At 44.3% G+C, this 19,839-nt stretch overlaps 1 protein-coding gene across 2 annotated transcripts in view; it reads right to left on the reverse strand.

Annotated features, from left to right (window-relative positions):
- Positions 1-19,839, reverse strand: part of disc1 (DISC1 scaffold protein) — a 108,785-nt gene that overhangs the window by 81,246 nt on the left and 7,700 nt on the right. For both annotated transcript variants that reach the window (XM_085996665.1, XM_085996666.1), the window contains exons 3-5: positions 12,052-12,208; positions 9,672-9,792; positions 6,118-6,350 (exon numbers count right to left, since the gene is read on the reverse strand). In XM_085996665.1, the coding sequence (XP_085852791.1) occupies positions 6,118-6,350; positions 9,672-9,792; positions 12,052-12,208 (511 nt within the window). The remainder of the gene's footprint in view (positions 1-6,117; positions 6,351-9,671; positions 9,793-12,051; positions 12,209-19,839) is intronic.

The raw sequence follows: 19,839 nt of genomic DNA on the forward strand, positions 1-19,839 counted from the left end.
CGTGGTGTATATAGGTACCAACGATATAGGTAAAACACAGGATGAGGTCCTAAAAGCTGAATATAGGGAGTTAGGAGGTAAATTTAAAAATATGATCGCAAAGGTAGTAATCTCAGGATTGCTAACAGTGCCACGTGCTAGTCAGAGTAGAAATAGAAGGATATTTCAGATGAATACATGGCTAGAGGAATGGTGCAAGGGGGAGGGATTCAAATTCCTGGGACATTGGAACCGGTTCTGGGGGAGGTGGGTCCAGTACAAACTGGACGGTTTGCACCCGGGCAGGACCGGGACCGATGTCCTAGGGGGAGTGTTTGCTAGTGCTGTTGGGGATGGTTTAAACTAAAAAGGCAGGGGGTTGGGAACCTGTGCAGGGAGACAGACGAAACGGAAGCAAGGACAGAAGCAAAAGACAGGAAGGAGAAAAGCAAAAGTGGCAGTCAGAGAAATCAAGGGTGTAAATCAAACATAGCCGCAGTAAATAATAATTCTAAAAGGTCTAAGAGTGTTAAAAAAAACAAGCCTGAAGGCTTTGTGTCTTAATGCGAGGAGCATTCGTAATAAGGTGGATGAATTAGCTACGCAAATAGATGTAAACGGATATGATATAATTGGGATTACGGAGACATGGCTCCAGGGTGACCAAGGCTGGGAATTCAACATCCAGGGTTATTCAATATTCAGGAAAGACAGGCAAAAAGGAAAAGGAGGTGGGGTAGCATTGCTGGTGAAAGAGGAGATTAACACAATAGTAAGGAAGGATATTAGCTCTGATGATGTGGAGTCTGTATGGGTATTGCTGAGAAATACCATGGGGCAGAAAACGTTAGTGGGAGTTGTATACAGACCCCCAAACAGTAATGCTGAGGTTGGGGATGGCATTAAACGGGAAATTAGAGACGTGCAATAAGGGCACAGCAGTTATCATGGGTGACTTTAATCTACATATAGATTGGGCTAACCAAATTAGTAACAATACTGTGGAGGAGGAATTCCTGGAGTGTATACGGGATGGTTTCCTGGACCAATATGTCGAGGAACCAACTAGAGATCAGGCCATCTTAGACTGGGTATTATGTAATGAGAAAGGATTAATTAGCAATCTTGTTGTGCGAGGCCCCTTGGGGCGGAGCGATCATAATATGATCGAATTCTTCATTAAGATGGAGAGTGAAGTCATTGACTCAGAGACTAGGGTCCTGAATTTAAATAAAGGAAACTACGATGGTATGAGGCGCAAGTTGGCTAGGAAGAATTGGGGAACGTTACTTAAAGGGTTGATGGTGGATAGGCAATGGCAAACATTTAAAGATTGCATGGATGAACGATAGAATCTGTTCATCCCCGTTTGGCATAAAAATAGAACAAAAAAGGTGACTCAACCGTGGCTAACAAGGGAAATTAGGAATAGCATAAGATCCAAGGACAGGACATATAAATTGGCCAGAAAAAGCAACAAACCTGAGGATTGGGAGCAGTTTAGGATTCAGCAAAGGAGGACAAAGGGATTAATTAAGAGGGGGGAAATAGAGTACGAGAGTAAGCTTGCAGGGAACATAAAAACTGACTGTAAAAGCTTCTATAGATATGTGAAGAGAAAAAGATTGGTGAAGTCAAGCGTAGGTCCCTTGCAGTCAGAATCAGGGGAATTTATAATGGGGAACAAAGAAATGGAAGACCAATTAAATACATACTTTGGTTCTGTCTTCACAAAGGAGGTCACAAATAACCTCCCAGAGATGTCGGGGAACATTGGGTCTAATGAGAGGGAGGAACTGAATGAAATCAGTATTTGTAGGGAAATGGTGTTAGGGAAATTGATGGGATTGAAGGCCGATAAATCCCCAGGGCCTGATAATCTACATCCTAGTGTACTTAAGGAAGTGGCCCTAGAAATAGTAGATGCATTGCTGGTCATCTTCCAAAATTCTATAGACTCTGGAACAGTTCCCATGGATTGGAGGGTAGCTAATGTAATCCCACTATTCAAAAAAGGTGGTAGAGAGAAAGCGGGGAATTATAGACTGGTAAGCCTGACATCGGTAGTGGGGAAAATGCTAGAGTCCATTATAAAAGATGTAATAGCAGAGCACTTGGAATACAGTGACAGGATCGGACAAAGACAACATGGATTTACAAAAGGTAAATCACGCTCGACTAATCTACTGGAATTTTTTGAGGATGTAACTGGTAGAATAATTAGGGGAGAACCAGTGGATATAGTTCATTTGGACTTTCAGAAGGCTTTCGATGAGGTCCCGCATAAGAGATTAGCGTGTACAGTTAAAGCACATGGGATTGGGGGTAAGGTACTGACTTGGATAGAGAACTGGTTGGCAGACAAGAAGCAAAGAGATGGAATAAACGGGTCTTTCTCCGAGTGGCAGGCAGTGACTAGTGGGGTACTGCAGGGATCGAAGCTAGGACCCCAGCTATTCACAATATATATTGATGATCTAGACGAGGGAATTAGATGTAATATCTCCAAGTTTGCAGATGACACAAAGCTGGGTGGGCGTGTGTGCTGTGAGGAGGATGCCGAGAAACTCCAGTATGATTTGGACAGGTTGGGTGATGATACTGCAGATTATTATCTGAACGGCAATAGATTGGAAGAAGAGGAAGTGCAACGAGACATGGGTGTCCTTGTGCACCAGTCGCTGAAGGTAAGCATGCAGGTGCAGCAGGCGGTTAAGAAGGCAAATGGTATGTTGCCCTTCATAGCGAGAGGATTCGAGTACAGGAGCAAGGATGTCTTGCTGCAGTTGTACAGGGCCCTGGTGAGACCACACCTTGAGATTTGTGTGCAGTTTTGGTCGCCTTATCTGAGGAAGGATGTTCTTGCCATGGAGGGAGTGCAGCGAAGATTCACCAGACTGATACTGGGATGGCAGGAATGACGTATGAGGAGAGATTGGGTCGATTGGGCTTATACTCGCTGGAGTTTAGAAGAATGAGAGGGGATCTCATTGAAAATTCTAACAGGACTAGACAGACTAGATGCAGGAAGGATGTTCCCGATGGCGGGGTAGTTCAGAACCAGGGGTCACAGTCTAAAGATAAGGGGTAAGCCATTTAGGACTGAGATGAGGAGGAATTTCTTCACCCAGAGAGTGGTGAACCTGTGGAATTCTCTACCACAGCAGGCAGTTGAGGCCAATTCATTAAATATATTCAAAAAGGAGTTGGATATATTTCTTAAGGCTAAAGGGATCAAGGGATATGGGGAGAAAGCAGGGACAGGGTACTGAATTTGGATGATCAGCTATGATCTCATTAAATGGTGGAGCAGGCTCGAGGGGCCGAATGGCCTACTCCTGCTCCTATCTTCTATGTTTCTATGACCCACTCTGCTTATTTTTACCCCAAACTCTACTCTGCTCTAGAGCCTTGACATTTCTCTCGCTGCTTTTAAAATGTCCTTCAGAACTCTGCCAGCTGTGGTGTTACCGAGCCACTCTTGGTGATGAACATTGAAATCCCCCACCCAGAGTACATTCTGTGCCCTTGTACCCTCAGTGCTTCTTCCAAGTGGTGTTCAACATGGAGGAGTATTGATTCATCAGCTGAGGGAGGGTGGTAGGTGGTAATCAGCAGGAGGTTTCCTTGCCCATGTTTGACCTGATCCCATGAGACTTCATGGGGTCTGGAGTCAATGTTGAGGCCTCCCAGGGCCACTCCCTCTCAATTGTATACCACTGTGCCGCCACCTCTGGTGGGTATGTTCTGCCGGTGGGACAGGACAAACCCAGGGATAGTGAGGGAGAAGTCTGAGATGTTGGCTGAAAGGTATGATTCTTTGAGTATGACTATGTCAGATTGTTGCTTGACTAGGCTTTGAGACAGTTTTCCCAATTTTGGCAGAAGTCCCCAGATATTAGTGAGGAGGACTTTGCAGGGTCGATTGCGCTGGGTTTGCCTTTGTCGTATCTGGTGCGAAGGTCGATGCGAGGTGGTCTGTCCAGTTTAATTTTTAGTATACTTCTTTGTAGTGGTTTGGTAGAACTGAGTGGCTTGCTAGGCCATTTCAGAGGGCAGTTAAGAGTCAACCACATTGCTGTGGGTTTGAAGATAGTTAGGGAAATGGGAAGCAAAATTAGGAATGGTGACCAAAAACTTGGTTGAAAAGATGTGTTGTGAGTGGGTTTTAAAGGAGAGAGGAAAGGAGAGGCAGAGGGTTTAGGAGGGGAGTTTCAGAGAGTAGGTCTGAGGTCAGTTGAATACTCTACTGCCGATGGTGGGGTAAAGTTTGAAGTATGGACAAATGGTCGCAGTCAGAGGACCTACGGCATTACCATCGCCGAATCCTCCACTATCAACATCCTGAGGGGTCACCACTGACCAGAAACTTAACTGGACCAGCCACATAAATACTGTGGCAACAAGAGCAGGTCAGAGGCTAGGTATTCTGCGGCGAGTGTCTCACCTCCTGACTCCCCAAAGCCTTTCCATCGACAAGGCACAAGTAAGGTGTGTGATGGAATACTCTCCACTTGCTTGGATGAGTGCAGCTCCAACAACACTCAGAAGCTCGGCACCATCCAGGACAAGCAGCCCGCTTGATTGGCACCACATCCACCCACTTTAAATATTCATTCCCTCCACCACCGGTGTACTGTGGCTGCAGTGTGTACCATCTACAAGATGCACTGCAGCAACTCGCCAAGGCTTCTTCAGCAGCACCTCCCAAACCCGCGACCTCTACCACCTAGAAGGACAAGTACAGCAGGCGCATGAGAACACCATCACCCTGACTTAGAAATATATCGGCGTTCCTTCATCGTCGCTGGGTCAAAATCCTGGAACTCCCTCCCTAACAGCACTGTGAGAGTACCTTTCTTTCACAGACTGCAGCAGTTCAAGAAGGTGGCTCACCACCACCTTCTCGAGGGCAATTAGAGATGGGCAATAAATGCAGGCCTTGCAAGCAACGCCCACATCCCATGAATGAATTTAAAAAATCACCTTGGATCATTTTTTACATTAAAAGGTGCTAAATAAATGCAATGGGCTGTTGTTGAGTGGAAAAGTCTGGAATATTTATTGAACAGCAACTAACAAGGGTGTGAGCATAAAGTCATCAATTAAGCCATCTTGGTTCAGTTAGTAGCATTCTAGCCTGGACTCAAAAGGTTTCAAGCCCCACCCCTAAACTTGGAATCATAATCTAGACAGACATCTCAGTGAAGTACTGAAGAAATGTTGGAAGTGCTATCATAGGAACAGGAATAGACCCTCGGGCCTGTCATGCAATTCAATTAGATCATGGCTGATCTGTATCTTAACTCCATCTACTCGCCTTGGTTCTGCAACCCTCAATGTCCTTGCCTAACAAAATTCTATCAATCTCAGTTTTGAAATTTGCAGCAAAGGCCTGAAAATTGGAGGTGTTAGTGCTGGCTGTTAAGGCCCAATCTGCCACTTTCAAGTTCGCCACACCAATTACTGGCCTGTGTTAATTACGACCAGCTGACCAAGCATTCACAAGCAGGAACGAGCCTCCAGCAGCGTTATTTAAAGGGATCATCAGCAATAACTGTCAAAATCAATTTTCACATGGTCCCTTTAAGGAAACCGGCTGATGACGTGTCATCAAATGACATCATCAGACCCGCTTCCTTCAATTGGCCAGCAAACGCACTGGGCGGCCTTAACAAGCCCAATCAGTGGAAGATCATTTTACAGAGCAGGCTGGAGCCAGCAGCGAGGCTGGGACCCACCACCGACATCGCCCGCCACGGGCCCGCTGAGGTAGGGAAAATGCGGCCGTTAAGTTCAGGCCCTGTATGTCTGTTCGGTGGTTCAGGTGGATATTGAAGATCCAATAGTACCATTCAAAAAAGAAAAGGGAATTCTCCCAGTGTCCTGGCCAACAATTCTTCCCCAACCAACATCGCCAAAGGTATATTAACTGGATATTTATCTCAGTGCTGTTTGTGGGTCTTTGCTGTGCACAAACTGGTTGCCACATATACCTATACATAAAATAGCAAATCAAAATAATTAATTGTATGAGAAGTGCTTTGGGTTGTTCTCAAGAGTCATGAAATAGGTTTTTGTTTAAACCACCTATTGTGTTAGAAGGCCGTGTCAAGTAACATCTAAATATTCTTTTACCTCCTTATATCTTCAGGAAGCTCTGCATTGAAGAGGATTTTATTTCGTAATGGCAGAACATCCTCCAATGTCTTATTCAGATCTTGTAATTCATTAGCTGATACAGTTGATAAGAAAGGAAGTTCACAATCATATGACTGTATTAGTCTGTTTTCTTCTTCTATTTCTATGCTCAGCTGATGGTCTTTAGCTTCCAATACTCCTAGTCGTTCCTTAAGATCAGTGATTTCTTTCTGTTTTTGTAATAAAATGCATTATTTAACTAGATAGCAGTAAGTCAAATACAAACCTCATTTCAAAGCTATTTCCTTCACAGTATTTCGCAGAAACTTAATAGCTACATTAGACTGCCTAAGAGTTAGAACTCAATTTGTTCACAGTTACTTTATTGTTTTTTTCCATGTGTTTTATTATTCAGCATTCTCATTCTTCATTGGTGCATTTTTCTTGTATAAACGATTGCTGGTAGGGGACTACAGTTGTCCCCAGCACTCTGGAGCACAACTAGAGCCATTACCTTCAGGAGAGGAAGGGAGAAATGTCAGAAGAAAAAAGCAAAGCATATTGATTGCTGACATATCAACTTGATTAATGGAGTAACTATTATGTTGAGCTAAGCTAAGCTAGGTTAAAAAAAAGTCGAACAACTTAACAAGAAATTATTCAGGATGTATATTTACATTGATGCAAAACCAAAATGATTTTGCATTGACACAACGTAACTGTTCTATAAATGTACATCCTGATAGAATTATAGCCCAGTTATACTGCAAAGTTGTGTCCATGTAAAGCCGTTACGTGGCCTCACTATTCCCATCGTGCCAATCACAGAAAAGGCTATCTCTGATCACTTCCTTGTATCCCTCGCCACTCATACTTCCCTTCCCCCTCACAACCTCACTTCCTTCTGTAACAACCATGGAAAAAACTCTCTCCCAAGTTACTTACAACTGCACTTTCAAATTCCCAACTTTCCAGCCTTTGAACCTTCATTCACCACAATATTTCTGCAGCTACCGATCTGCGCTCACACCCCCACCGCCACCTTTGACGCCCTAATCCCCATTAAAGCCATTACTCTCTCTCACCCTGGTTGATCCCCCTGGTAGGGCCCTCATCTCTGCTCCCTTAACTCCAAGGGATGCAGACTGGAACATTTGTGGCGATGTGGCCATTCATTGCCAGAGCTGCCTGGAACACATAAAGCACTATTCAGTCCTGCTCCTCTGCCAAAACTGCTCACTATTCCATCATCCTGGAATGCAAAGATAATTCCAGGCTTCTCTTCTCCACACTAACCACCTTCTTAAACCGCTCTCCCCTGCCTCCTCCACCCTCATCTCCAACAAGTGCGAAGAGCTCATGGACTTTTGTCATTGAGATTGAGCTCAGCTGCCTTTGACGCTTCCCTCCCTTCCCCTAGCCCACCGGGCCAAACTTCGCCTAAGATTCCCCCCTGCCCGAGCCTTGGATCTTTCTTTAGTTTCTCTCTTATTTCCCCTCATGCCCTCTCCAAGCTCATCTTGTCCATGAGACCCACCTCCTGCTCCCTCGACCCTAATCCTACCAAACTGCGGATCAACCAACTTCCTTGGGACGTTTTACTATGTTAAAGGTGCTATCTAAATACAAGTTGTTATTGCTGTTCCCTTTCCTGACTCCCATGTTAGCTGATATTGTTAATGAGTCCCTTTCCTCAGGTACTGTCCCCCTTCCCTTCTGCTATCATCACCCCATTCCTCAAAAAACCCACTCTTGGCCCCTCTGTCCTGCCAAACTACCGCCCCATCTCCAACCTCCCTTTCGTCTCCAAAGTCCTTGAACGTGCTGTTACCTCCCAAATCTTGTCCAGCTTTCCTAGAACTCCATGTGTAATCCCTCCAATTAGGTTTCTGCCCCAGCCAGAGTACTGAAACGGTCCTCATCAAAGTCACAAATGACATCCTATGTGACTGTGACCATGGTAAACTATCCCTCCTCATCCTTCTCAACTTGTCTGCAGCCTTTGACACCGTTGACCACACCATCCTCCTACAATGCCTCTCCTCCGTCGTCCAGCAGGGTGTCACTGCACTCGCCTGGTTCTATTCTTATCTATCCAGTCGTAGCCAGCGAATCACCTGCAATGGCTTCTCTTCCCACAGCTGTACCGTTACCTCTGGAGTCCCCCAAGGATCTATCTTTTGCTCCTCATATTTCCCATCTACATGCTACCCCTTAGCGACCTCATTTGAAAACACGTTAGGTTCCATGTGTACATTGATGACACCCAGCTCTACCTCGCCACCACCATCTCTAATTTGTCATACTGCTTGTCCGACATTCAATACTGGATGAGCAGAAATTTCCTCTAACTAAATATTGGGAAGACCGAAGCCATTTTCTTCAGTCCCCACCACAAACATCATTGCTTAGCCATTGACTCCATCCCTTTCCCTGGCAACTGGCTGAGGCTGAACCAGACCGTTCGTAACCTTGGTGTCGTATTTGATCCCGAGATGAGCTTCTGACCACATATCCGCTCCATGACCAAGACAGCCTACTTTCACCTTTGTAACATCGCCCGAGTCCATCTGCTGCTGAAACCCTCATCCATGCCTGTTATCTCTAGACTTGGCTATTCCAATGCTCCCCTGGCCGGCCTCCCATCTTGCAATCTCCATAAACTTGAGCTCATTCAAAACTCTACTGTCTGTATCCTAAGTCGCATCAAGTCCCGTTCACCCATCACTCCTGTGCTTGTTGACCTACATTGGCTCCCGGTCCAGCAACACCTCAACTTTAAAATTCTCATCCTTGTATTCAAATCTCTCCATAGCCTCACCCGTCCTTATTTCTGTAACCTCCTCCAACCCGACAACCCTCCAAGGTCTCTGCGCTTCTCCATTCTGGCCTCTTCCACATCCAATTTTAATCACTCGACCATTGGCGGCCATACCTTCAGCTGCCTAGGCCATAAGCTCTAGGACCTTATCGCCACTCTACCACCCTTTCCTCCTTTAAGACGGTCCTTAAAACCTAACTCTTTGATCAAGCTTTGTCATCTGCCCTAATATCTCATGTGCCTCAGTGTCAATTTTGTTTGGTAACACTCCTGTGAAGCACCTTAGGAAATTTTACTACATTAAAGGTGCTATATAAATGCAAGTTGTTGTTTTGATTTCACAGACACAAACTTTGCAGTATAATTCAGATGTGAAATCACTTAAAGCATACTTAGGCAAGAGGTGCAAGACCACGTTCAGGAAGTTGGCTCTTAACCACAAACACACACAGCTCCGTTTACTTTGGGCACTGACGTGATGCAGAACTGGCAGTATAACTGGGCTCCACTGACTGTACTTCACTCACAACAACACTTTTATTATACTTACAATACATCTCTATTATGTACTGCAGTAATATTGCAAATTATATTTTCACAAATGTGTATACAACCTTTTCATAAATTTAAATTTCAAAGATGTTACCACAAAAAACAATGAATATAATTTACTTTAATGGTAATATTCAAATAAAAAAGACATTAACTATATGTATAATTCATCACATACCTGTAACTGTTGTCTATCTTGAATAAGCCGGCTTCTCCTTGACCATGACATCTGTAGGTTATCAGGATTTGAATCTGAATATTTATCTTCAACACTTTTCAGTAAGAAACTACCTGCATTGCTAAACATACATTTACAAAATGTCAAACTATTTAAATGTACATTCTTTAAATGCTTATGATTTGCACATGAAACACAAGCATACCCCAAATCCTAAAGTTCTAATGTTAGAAAATGGGACTTCCATACAGAGAGCCAGTGTTTAAATGTCAGCTATTGATTGACTGCTTAAGTTTATGTCTCTCAGTTTCACCAGATTTCACCCAAGAAGCTAGGCAGGACATTGGAAACACTTCAACAGGATAAAGGTAAGTTAAACTAGAGCAGGAGAGTCCACACTTTTTGTCTTCATGTCAGTCTAAGTGTGCAACTTGGATCCTGTGGATCACATATTGGCCCTGAATTTCCGATCGGAGGCTTCCTGCATGCGGATGCCTCTGATCGGAAAAAAATCTACGGACTTACCTGCTGGCTCTGTAGGTCCCAAGACTTCCGATCCTGGGCCTCTGCTGTACGAAATGAGCAGAGGCCCAGGTACACATGCGGTTCGCAAGCGTCCCTGGGATCACGTGGGCCATGGGGAACCAATCAAAGAAGGGAAACCCCCTTCACACTTTTGACGGATCTCTACGCACAAATCTGTCAAAAGTATGAATGGGGGCCACTTAAAAAACACAAATACATTTTTTTTTTAAATTTTAAACATCACATTTAAAATGAGTTAAAATTACATTAAATTAAATATTTTAAACAAAAATTTAATTTATTAAAAAAAATATTTAAAGTTCTTTAGGGGGGCTAAAAATAAATGTACCTTTTTTTAAAGTATTTTTAAATTATAAATGAGTGAAATCTTTTTTTTAAAACTTTTATGCTGGTAAAAGCAGGCCTTATGCCTGCTTTTACCAGCCATAAGATTTTTAAAGGTTTTCAGCGGGCAGAAGTTGTGCAGAAAGCGCAACTCCCTGCCCGCGAAGGCCCATCTCCCAGGCAGGCGGATGATCTGTCAAGAGAATCTGACAGATCGCAAGTGCCGGGTTTTAGCGCTGCCCCTCGTACGCACCTGTGGGGATCGGAAAATCCGGCTCTATAAAGTTTAAATTAATGTTCCCATTATTTACTTATATCTCAAGCTACTGATACCAACAGATCTTGTAAATTTAGGATTTTATCCACTAATGAGGCAGAAGCATTAAGAACAGTCCTTTACAAACATCCAGACCCATAAAATTCAAACAGGGCAAACCAGGGAGTAAGAAACTTAAGTAAAAATAAGAGAGAGTTGCCAAGACTTCATCGGCTAGATTGCCTGGACTTGCAGGTTTCAAGATCCACAGGGAAATTGGGGGGGGGGTGGTAAGAAGAGCAGAATTCAAAATACAGGGAAACTATTAATATCTAAAAGAACAACTCTCACACACATGCAGCTAGGGTTATACCAAGGCACATATACATTGCAATTTAAAAAAAACCTCAAATGATTTTAATGAGTCTACCCTCTCAGGTGGATGTAAAAGATCCCATGGCACTATTTCGAAGGAGAGCAACGGAGTTCTCACAGGTGTCCTGGCCAATATTTATTCCTCAACCAACACCTAAAAAACAATCATCTGGTCATTATCACAGTGCTTATTGTGGGAGCTTGCTGTGCACAAATTGGCTGCTGCGTTTCCTACATTATAACAGTGACTACACTTCAAAAGTACTTCATTGGCTGTGTAGCACTTTGGGATGTCCCGAGGTTGTGAAAGGCACGATATAAATACAATTTGTTTTTTTGACTGGGACACACGTGCTCTCTCTCTCTCTCTCTAAGAACCTGGTGATCTTCAACTAAACCAGGGGTCTCTAAGCTTTTTATCTTTATGGGTTGCATAGGTGCATACTAAAGAGCCTTGAGGATCACACAAAATTTAAACCTATGTGCCCATTAATGTGCATATACAGTCCCATTGCTTACAGCGTATGTGTTGGTGCTAACACGATTTGTAACCTCAGGATATGGAAGGACATGTGTACTCTGCCCCAGCTACTAGCCAGGAATGGGAAGGGTCAGCATGTCCCACAGCTGCTTTGGGATTCAGAGAGCCTCCTTATAATTGGTGTCAGCAGAAAAACCCAACAGAGAGGGAGGGAGAGCCTACCCGTGGGTTCCAATGGTAGCAATAAAATATATATCTGGAAAAAATCTAAGACATTTCTGGTATAATTAATTTCTTCTATAAAAAGCACTCCCCTCAGACTTTCCTTCTCCCTTTATATACACTGACTTTTCTTTCCAGTTTTGCTTTATATTCAGATAATAGAGTAATGTACATACTTATTTAAGATACAAAAATTCTGGTGCTCAGCAACTTGTGCTTGAAGTTCAACTTTTTGAAGAAATCTTGCAATACAAGGGTGGTAGGAAGGCAGCTGGAACTTTAAGGAACTCTTCTCTCTTTTCAGCTCTGCTAACTTCTTGTTGAACTTGTCAGCTACGACAAAATCAAATTATAATTTTAAAAAACTGTTGATACAATTGCTATTTATAAATGAAAAGCAAGTCTCTTTACAACAAAGAAATGATGAGACTGCAAATTAAGGTTTAACGCTGATCTGCTCCACAGTTTGTTTATATCAGTATGCAAATTATCAAAAGCAAATCAGACATAACTGCACAGCACAGTTCCACAAACCAATTATAATTTAAGCTAAAGAAATAGTTAACTAAATATATTACACCGATAGCATAGTGAACTTAGCTGCTAAAGCTAAGCGAAGATAACTCAGCAGTATTGGAGAGGCAAGACTCCAGTGTCATAATCAACAGCAGTCCAGATGTCTAGAACCAAGAGTTAGAGAAGCCCTCAAAACAAAATAAAACAGAAGTAGAATGGAGTCCTGTAGGGGTGGCCATCACAGCAGGTCAGATTAATGATTGCCCTATGTGCATTTTGTGTGCCCTTTGTTGCTAAGTTTGATCAGTTTGCATTATATGATCTCAGCATTTGCACAACTGCAAAAGTCACCAGTACTAATCCAGTGAGAATGTGAATGAACTAGGATATCTCCACTCAGAAGCATCAATTTTAACCTAGGACAGGTTTGCAGTGTGTGGGCGACAAATCTCCATGACGGCATCATTGTGAGGCTTAGACAATTTTAACTCCTGAGCCTCATTTAAATGTGGGAATGCTGACTTCTGGCTGAATCCAGCGGGAATGTGGAGACTGGTGGGTGGGAATAGGCAGAAACCGAGAACCCAAGGGAAAGGTCCCAGCACATAGATTAAGTGCTTTTAATCAACAATTAGGAACATTAGAAATAAAATGTTGGAACTGGAAGCATACATCGCAGAAGCAAACAGTGACTATCTAAAATAACAACAGAAAATGCTGGAAATACTCAGCAGGTCAGGCAGCATCGAGGAGAGAGAAACAGAGTCAACGTTTCGAGTCGGGGACCCTTCATCAGAACTGGAAAAGGTTAGAGAAGAGCGATTTTTAAGCAGGGGCAGGGAGGAGGGGAGGAAAGAACAAAGGGAAGGTCTGTGATAGGATGGAAGGCAGAAGAGATTAAGAGACAAAAGGGATGGTGGTGCAAGGCAAAAGGAGATGGTAATGGGACAAGTTAAGAAACAAAAGATGACTCTAGATGAGGTGTGAATGATGATGGTACACCTCAACAGCCTACCATGTGAAAAAACAAGAGAAAAAAATATATAAAGAAATACAGGGGCCGAGGTTAGTCTGAAATTGTTGAACTCGATGTTAAGTCTAGAAGGCTGTAAAGTGCCTAATCGAAAGATGAGGTGCTGTTTGTGATAAAAATGATAACTTCCGGGAAGTTATGTCATCACTTCCTGTGAACTATGAACTGTGTACATACCTCACTTCCTGTCATATGTCACTTCCTGTTGGACTGGTATAAATACTGGTCTGTTCAGTATTGTAAGAGGCTTCTACCAGAGGCATGGTAAAGACCTCTCTTGTGTATATAGTGTGTTTATAAGTTACTTAAAGCTTACTTTAAAGTTACTTGATGGTAAGTCTCCTTTTTCTTACATCAATTTAAGTAACTTAAATATTTACACTGACAAATACTAGGCCTTCAGACAAACTCGGAAGTTAAGGATCCAGGGAACCACCCATCATGGAGAAAATCCTTAGACCTATTCGTCTGGACTTGGACCCGAATACACCAGCAGCTGGCAGGGTATGGAAGCATTGGTATCGTACTTTTGAGAATTTTCTGGATGAATGTAAAGCGGATGCTCCTGCTAAATTGAAGATACTTGTCAATTATGTGACCCCAAAAGTGTTCGAATATGTTGATGACTGGGATAATTACGAAGAGGTGATTCGGGCACTTAAGAAACTGTATGCGAAGACCCCAAATGAGGTCTATGCTAGACATCTACTGGCCACAGCCCGACAAGGGCCAGGGGAATCAATTGACGAATTCCTGCAAGAACTTCGCAGGCTCAGCGTAGATTGTAACTTTCAGGCAGCCTCAGCTGAGCTGTACCGCCAAGAAATGATTCGTGATGCTTTCATCTGCGGGATTGCCTCTCCATTTATACGCCAGCGTCTACTAGAAAGTAAAACACTTGAGCTACAAAAAGCTTTTGACCTAGCTTGTTCACTGGATTTGGCAAAGAGAAATGCAGACCTCTATCAGCTGCCCAGATCTCGATCTGCTGCTGTAGCTGCAACCAGACAATTCAAGCGGTCTCAGGTGAACCCTATCATGGGGGAATCTAATTCTGATAATTCTGATGAAGAAGAGGAGGACGACCCCACTTTAGCAGCCTCTTGGCAATCTAGGAAGGAATGCTTCTTTTGTGGAGATGCTTTTCACCCTAGGAAAACCTGCCCTGCTCGCAATGCAATCTGCAGTTATTGCGGGAAAAAAGGACACTTTGCTAAAGTTTGCCTATCAAGGGCCTCTACGAGGGCCAATCCAGCTAAGGCCTACCGAACTGCCCCAATTAGGGCCTATCAAGATGCTCCAGCTAGGACCTATCAAGCTTCCTCTCGAGCTCTCTCCCGAAGAAGCACACCGAGAGTTTTAGCCACTCTCTGTGCAACGACACCAATTACAGCTGCTTGCCCACAGAACCTGTCTCATGCAGCCACAAAAATTTTAATTAAAGGGCATACCTTAGATGCCTTGACTCAGGAAGTACTGATAGTTTCATTAAGGAACAGATTGTTGCGAAATTGAAACTACATGTCTTCCCATCGGACCAGGCAATTGCGATGGCCCAGTCATCACTTAATACCAGAATCTCCGGCTTTTGTGTTGTTGATATGACACTTCATGGTCGTATGTATCCCTCCACCCGACTTTCGGTGCTCAAGGACTTATGTAGTGATCTCCTCTTAGGGCTGGACTTCCAAAAACAGCATAAGAAACTCACCATTGAGTTTGGTGGATCCAAACCCGGACTTACTATTTCTAATATACCGTCTAAATTACCATTTTGTGCATTATCAGCAGCTTCACTTGATGAACCCTCATTATTTGCCAGTATTCCGCCTCAATGCCAACCGATAATAACGAAATCGCGGCGCTTTAATCAGGAAGACCAATCTTTTATTGCGGCTGAAATCTCTCGACTTCTAGCAGAGGATATCATTGAACCATGTTCGTCGCCCTGGCGGGCTCAAGTCGTCATTGTCAAGAACCCTCTAAAACCTCACAAACAGCGACTATGCATCGATTATTCGCAAACCATCAATCAATATACCGACTTGGACGCCTACCCATTGCCACGCATTGATGATATGGTTAATAAACTGGCCGAATACAAAGTGTTCTCAACTTACGATTTAAAAAGTGCCTATCATCAGTTACCCTTGAAGGTCTCAGATAAGCAGTACACAGCCTTTGAGGCTAATGGACGGCTGTACCAATTTCGTCGCCTCCCATTCGGGGTTACTAATGGAGTGGCTGTCTTTCAACGGGCAATGGATGGCCTGGTTAAGCAGGAAAACCTAAGGGACACTTTTCCCTATCTTGATAACATTACCATTGCAGGTCACGATCAACAGGAACACGACTCCAACCTCCAAAAATTTCGGGATGCCCTCCATCGCCGTAATTTGACCCTGAATGAATCCAAATCTGTTGAGTCGCAACCGACCATCAACATCCTTGGCTACTGCGTAGGCAATGGTATCATTAAGCCAGACCCAGAAAGACTTCGCCCGCTCCAAGAGCTCCCGTCACCTAAGAATCCGGCTTCTTTACGTCGGGCTCTCGGTCTGTTTGCATACTACGCTAAATGGATTCCTCATTTTTCGGACAAAATCCAACCCTTGCTGCATGCTAGATCATTTCCACTGGGAACAGCGGCTGTTGCAGCCTTTAACCTTCTCAAAAAACAGTTGGAGAAAGCGGCTCTTCACTCCATTGATGAGAATCTCCCTTTCGTGGTTGAATGTGATGCCTCGGAGGTGGCGATCTCGGCTACTCTGAATCAGGAAGGTCGTCCTGTAGCATTTATGTCCAGGACCTTACAAGGTGCCGAGCTACATTATCCTCCGGTTGAGAAAGAAGCCACAGCCATCATAGAGGCAGTATGGAAGTGGAACCATTTTCTAGCTCGCCAGCACTTTACATTGATCACGGACCAACGATCAGTCGCCTTCATGCTCGATAATCGAAAACGAACCAAAATTAAGAATAATAAAATACAACTTTGGAGGATGGAACTGGCCTCTTTTGGTTATACCATTCTCTATCGGCCTGGCAAGGAGAATGTGGCCCCGGACACCCTCACACGGGCATTCTGCTCCACTATGTCATCCTCCACTCTCATGGATGTCCACAATGGTTTGTGTCATCCTGGCGTTACGCGCATGCTACATTTCGTACGATCACGGAATCTCCCTTTTTCCACTGGAGATGTAAAGAAAATATGCTCAGAATGCCGGCTTTGTGCGGAATTAAAACCTCAGTTCTTCCGCCCCTCAGATGGTATACTCATACATGCAACCCAACCGATGCAACGACTTAGCATCGATTTTAAGGGCCCAGTGCCCTCTTCAACTCGGAACACATATTTGCTCACCATGATCGACGAATATTCACGTTTTCCGTTTGCCTTCCCCTGCTCCAATATGCTGGCGTCCACAGTAATCTGCTGCCTTGAGCAGGTATTTTCTCTCTGTGGCATGCCGGCTTATATTCACTCAGATCGGGGTCCATCCTTTATGTCAAGGGAACTCAAGGACTACCTCTCAGAACGGGGAATTGCTACAAGCAAAACAACACTATACCATCCCATCGGAAATGGGCAGGTAGAGAGGTATAACGGTATCATCTGGAATTCCGTACGTCTCGCTTTAAGATCTCGGGGCCTACCAGACCAGCAATGGGAAACAGTGCTTCTGGATGCATTGCACTCTATACGGTCCCTGCTTTCTACAGCCACAAATACTACACCTCATGAGCGGTTCTTTGGATTCCAGCGTCGCTCATCTCATGGGACATCACTCCCGTCATGGCTAACTACTCCTGGACCTGTATTACTCCGAAGATACGTTCGGACGTCTAAAAATGACCCTCTTGTAGACGAGGTCGAACTAACCGATGCCAACCCCACCTATGCAAACATACGATATTCCGACGGCCGAGAATCTACCGTATCATTACGGGATCTGGCTCCCTGCCCACCAGGACCTAGTGGGACATCGGGTGATGGCATTTCACCAGGAAACTCTTGGGACCTATCGGGTACCCCTCTCCAGGATCCTGATCGGACACCAACTAGCTTGGTGCCGGTAGAACCCCGTGCTCAAGGTTGCGACCCTCCCAGTACCGCGCATGAAAGTACTGATCCGCCACAGACCAGCTCTGCACCTCCCTCTGAACAGAGGCAGTCCGACTTTGAACCTATTGGGGCTCGTACTCGAAGCCATGATCTCCCCGACCCTTCACAGGGCAATCCAGGCCACAGACTCTGACCAATGGCCAACCGCATGTAAGCGGACCAGCGACCCTCTACGACGGGAATCCAAACGGGTGCGACTCTTCCTTGTTCGGCGGCTGCGGACCAAAAGGTAGACCACAGCCTCCTAATCCTGCAGGAGGGAAGAATGTGATAAAAATGATAACTTCCGGGAAGTTATGTCATCACTTCCTGTGAACTATGAACTGTGTACATACCTCACTTCCTGTCATATGTCACTTCCTGTTGGACTGGTATAAATACTGGTCTGTTCAGTATTGTAAGAGGCTTCTACCAGAGGCATGGTAAAGACCTCTCTTGTGTATATAGTGTGTTTATAAGTTACTTAAAGCTTACTTTAAAGTTACTTGATGGTAAGTCTCCTTTTTCTTACATCACTGTTCCTCAAGCTTACGTTGAGCTTTGTTGGAACAGTGTAAGAGGCCAAGGACGGGGAGATCAGAGTGGGAGTGGAGGGGAGAATTAAAGTGACAGGCAACCGGAAACTCAGGGTCACGCTTGCAGACTGAACGGAGGTGTTCCGCAAAGCGGTCACCCAATCTGCGTTTGGTCTCCCCAATGTAGAGGAGGCCGCATCGTGAGCAGTGAATACAGTATACTAAATTGTAAGAAGTACAAGTAAATCGCTGTTTCACCTGAAAGGAGTGTTTGGGGCCCTGGACGGTGGGAAGGGAGGAGGTAAAAGGGCATGTGTTGCATCTCTTTGCGCTTGCATGGGAAGGTGCCGGGCAAAGGGGAAGGGGTGTTGGGGGTGATAGAGGAGTGAACCAGGGTGTTGCGAAGAGAGCGGTCCCTTCGGAATGCTGAAAGGGGAGGGGAAGATGTGTTTGGTGGTGGGATCACGCTGGAGGTGGCGGAAATGGCGCAGGTTGATCCATTGAATGTGGAGGCTGGTGGAGTGAAAAGTGAGGACAAGGGGAACCCTATCGTGGTTCTGGGAGGGAGGAGAAGGGGTGACAGCACAAGTGCGGGAAATGGAACGGACTATCTAAACATGGCTTAACGCAGACAATGGGAGTGAAGAATATTCAGGGATATAGGTTGTTCAGAAAGATACAAATGACGGGAAAGAAGGACAATGTGCAAGATAATCAGGATATCAAGGATATTGAAAATGTTTTAGGGGAAGGGAAACAAATGAAATAGTTTGGCTGGAACAAAAAAATTGTCAGAGGACTAAGTTAACAATTGGGAATTGCTACAGGCATCCAGGACAAGTGAAGCAAGGCAACAGTATTTTATAGGTTACAGGAGAATGTACAGCTAATAAATTTGTAATAATAGGTGACTTCAACCAATCCAATATTAACTGTAATGGCCAAATGGAAGTGTGGTGACAGAATCTAAACTGGTAAATGTGTAGCACAAGACTCTTCCAGATACAGTGTAATAGACTCAGCTGGGAATATTCACATCTCGAATGGGTTCCTACTAGCAATCAGGAAGTTAGATACAATTTAGATGTTACAGAATCGCGGAAGATGGGTAATATAATCAAATTTGAGATTTGACAATCAGAGCCAGTAAAGGCCAGGACAGAAATATATGGTTTCAAGAAAGCAAACCTCAATAGAATGAGGGAGAAACTAAAATAAATCAAGTGGGATATACTGCCGAGATAGGGAACGGTCATGTCAAAATAGAAACCCTCAACCTCCTCTCATTAGAGGTTAACCAAAATCAGCAGCTTGCCTTGTGGTGCATTACATAGAAACGTAGAGGATAGGAGCAGGAGTAGGCCATTTGGCCCCTCAAGCCTGCTCCGCCATTTAATGAGATCATGGCTGGTCATCCAAATTCAGTACCCTGTCCCTGCTTTCTCCCCATATCCCTTGATCCCTTTAGCCGCACGAAATATATCTAACTCCTTCTTGAATATATTTAATGAATTGGCCTCAACTGCCTTTTGTGGTAGAGAATTCCACAGGTTCACCACTCTCTGGGTGAAGAAATTCCTCCTCATCTCAGTCCTAAATGGCTTACCCCTTATCCTTTGACTGCGACCCCTGGTTCTGGACTCCCCCACCATCGGGAACATCCTTCCTACATCTAGTCCTGTTAGAATTTTATAAGTTTCAATGAGATCCCCTCTCATTCTTCTAAACTCCAGCGAATATAAGCCCAATCGACCCAATCTCTCCTCATACG

The sequence above is a fragment of the Somniosus microcephalus genome, chromosome 9 (genome assembly GCF_052327205.1).
Source record: "Somniosus microcephalus isolate GS21.2 chromosome 9, FLI_Smic_1.0, whole genome shotgun sequence".
NCBI classification, from domain to species: Eukaryota; Metazoa; Chordata; class Chondrichthyes; order Squaliformes; family Somniosidae; genus Somniosus; species Somniosus microcephalus.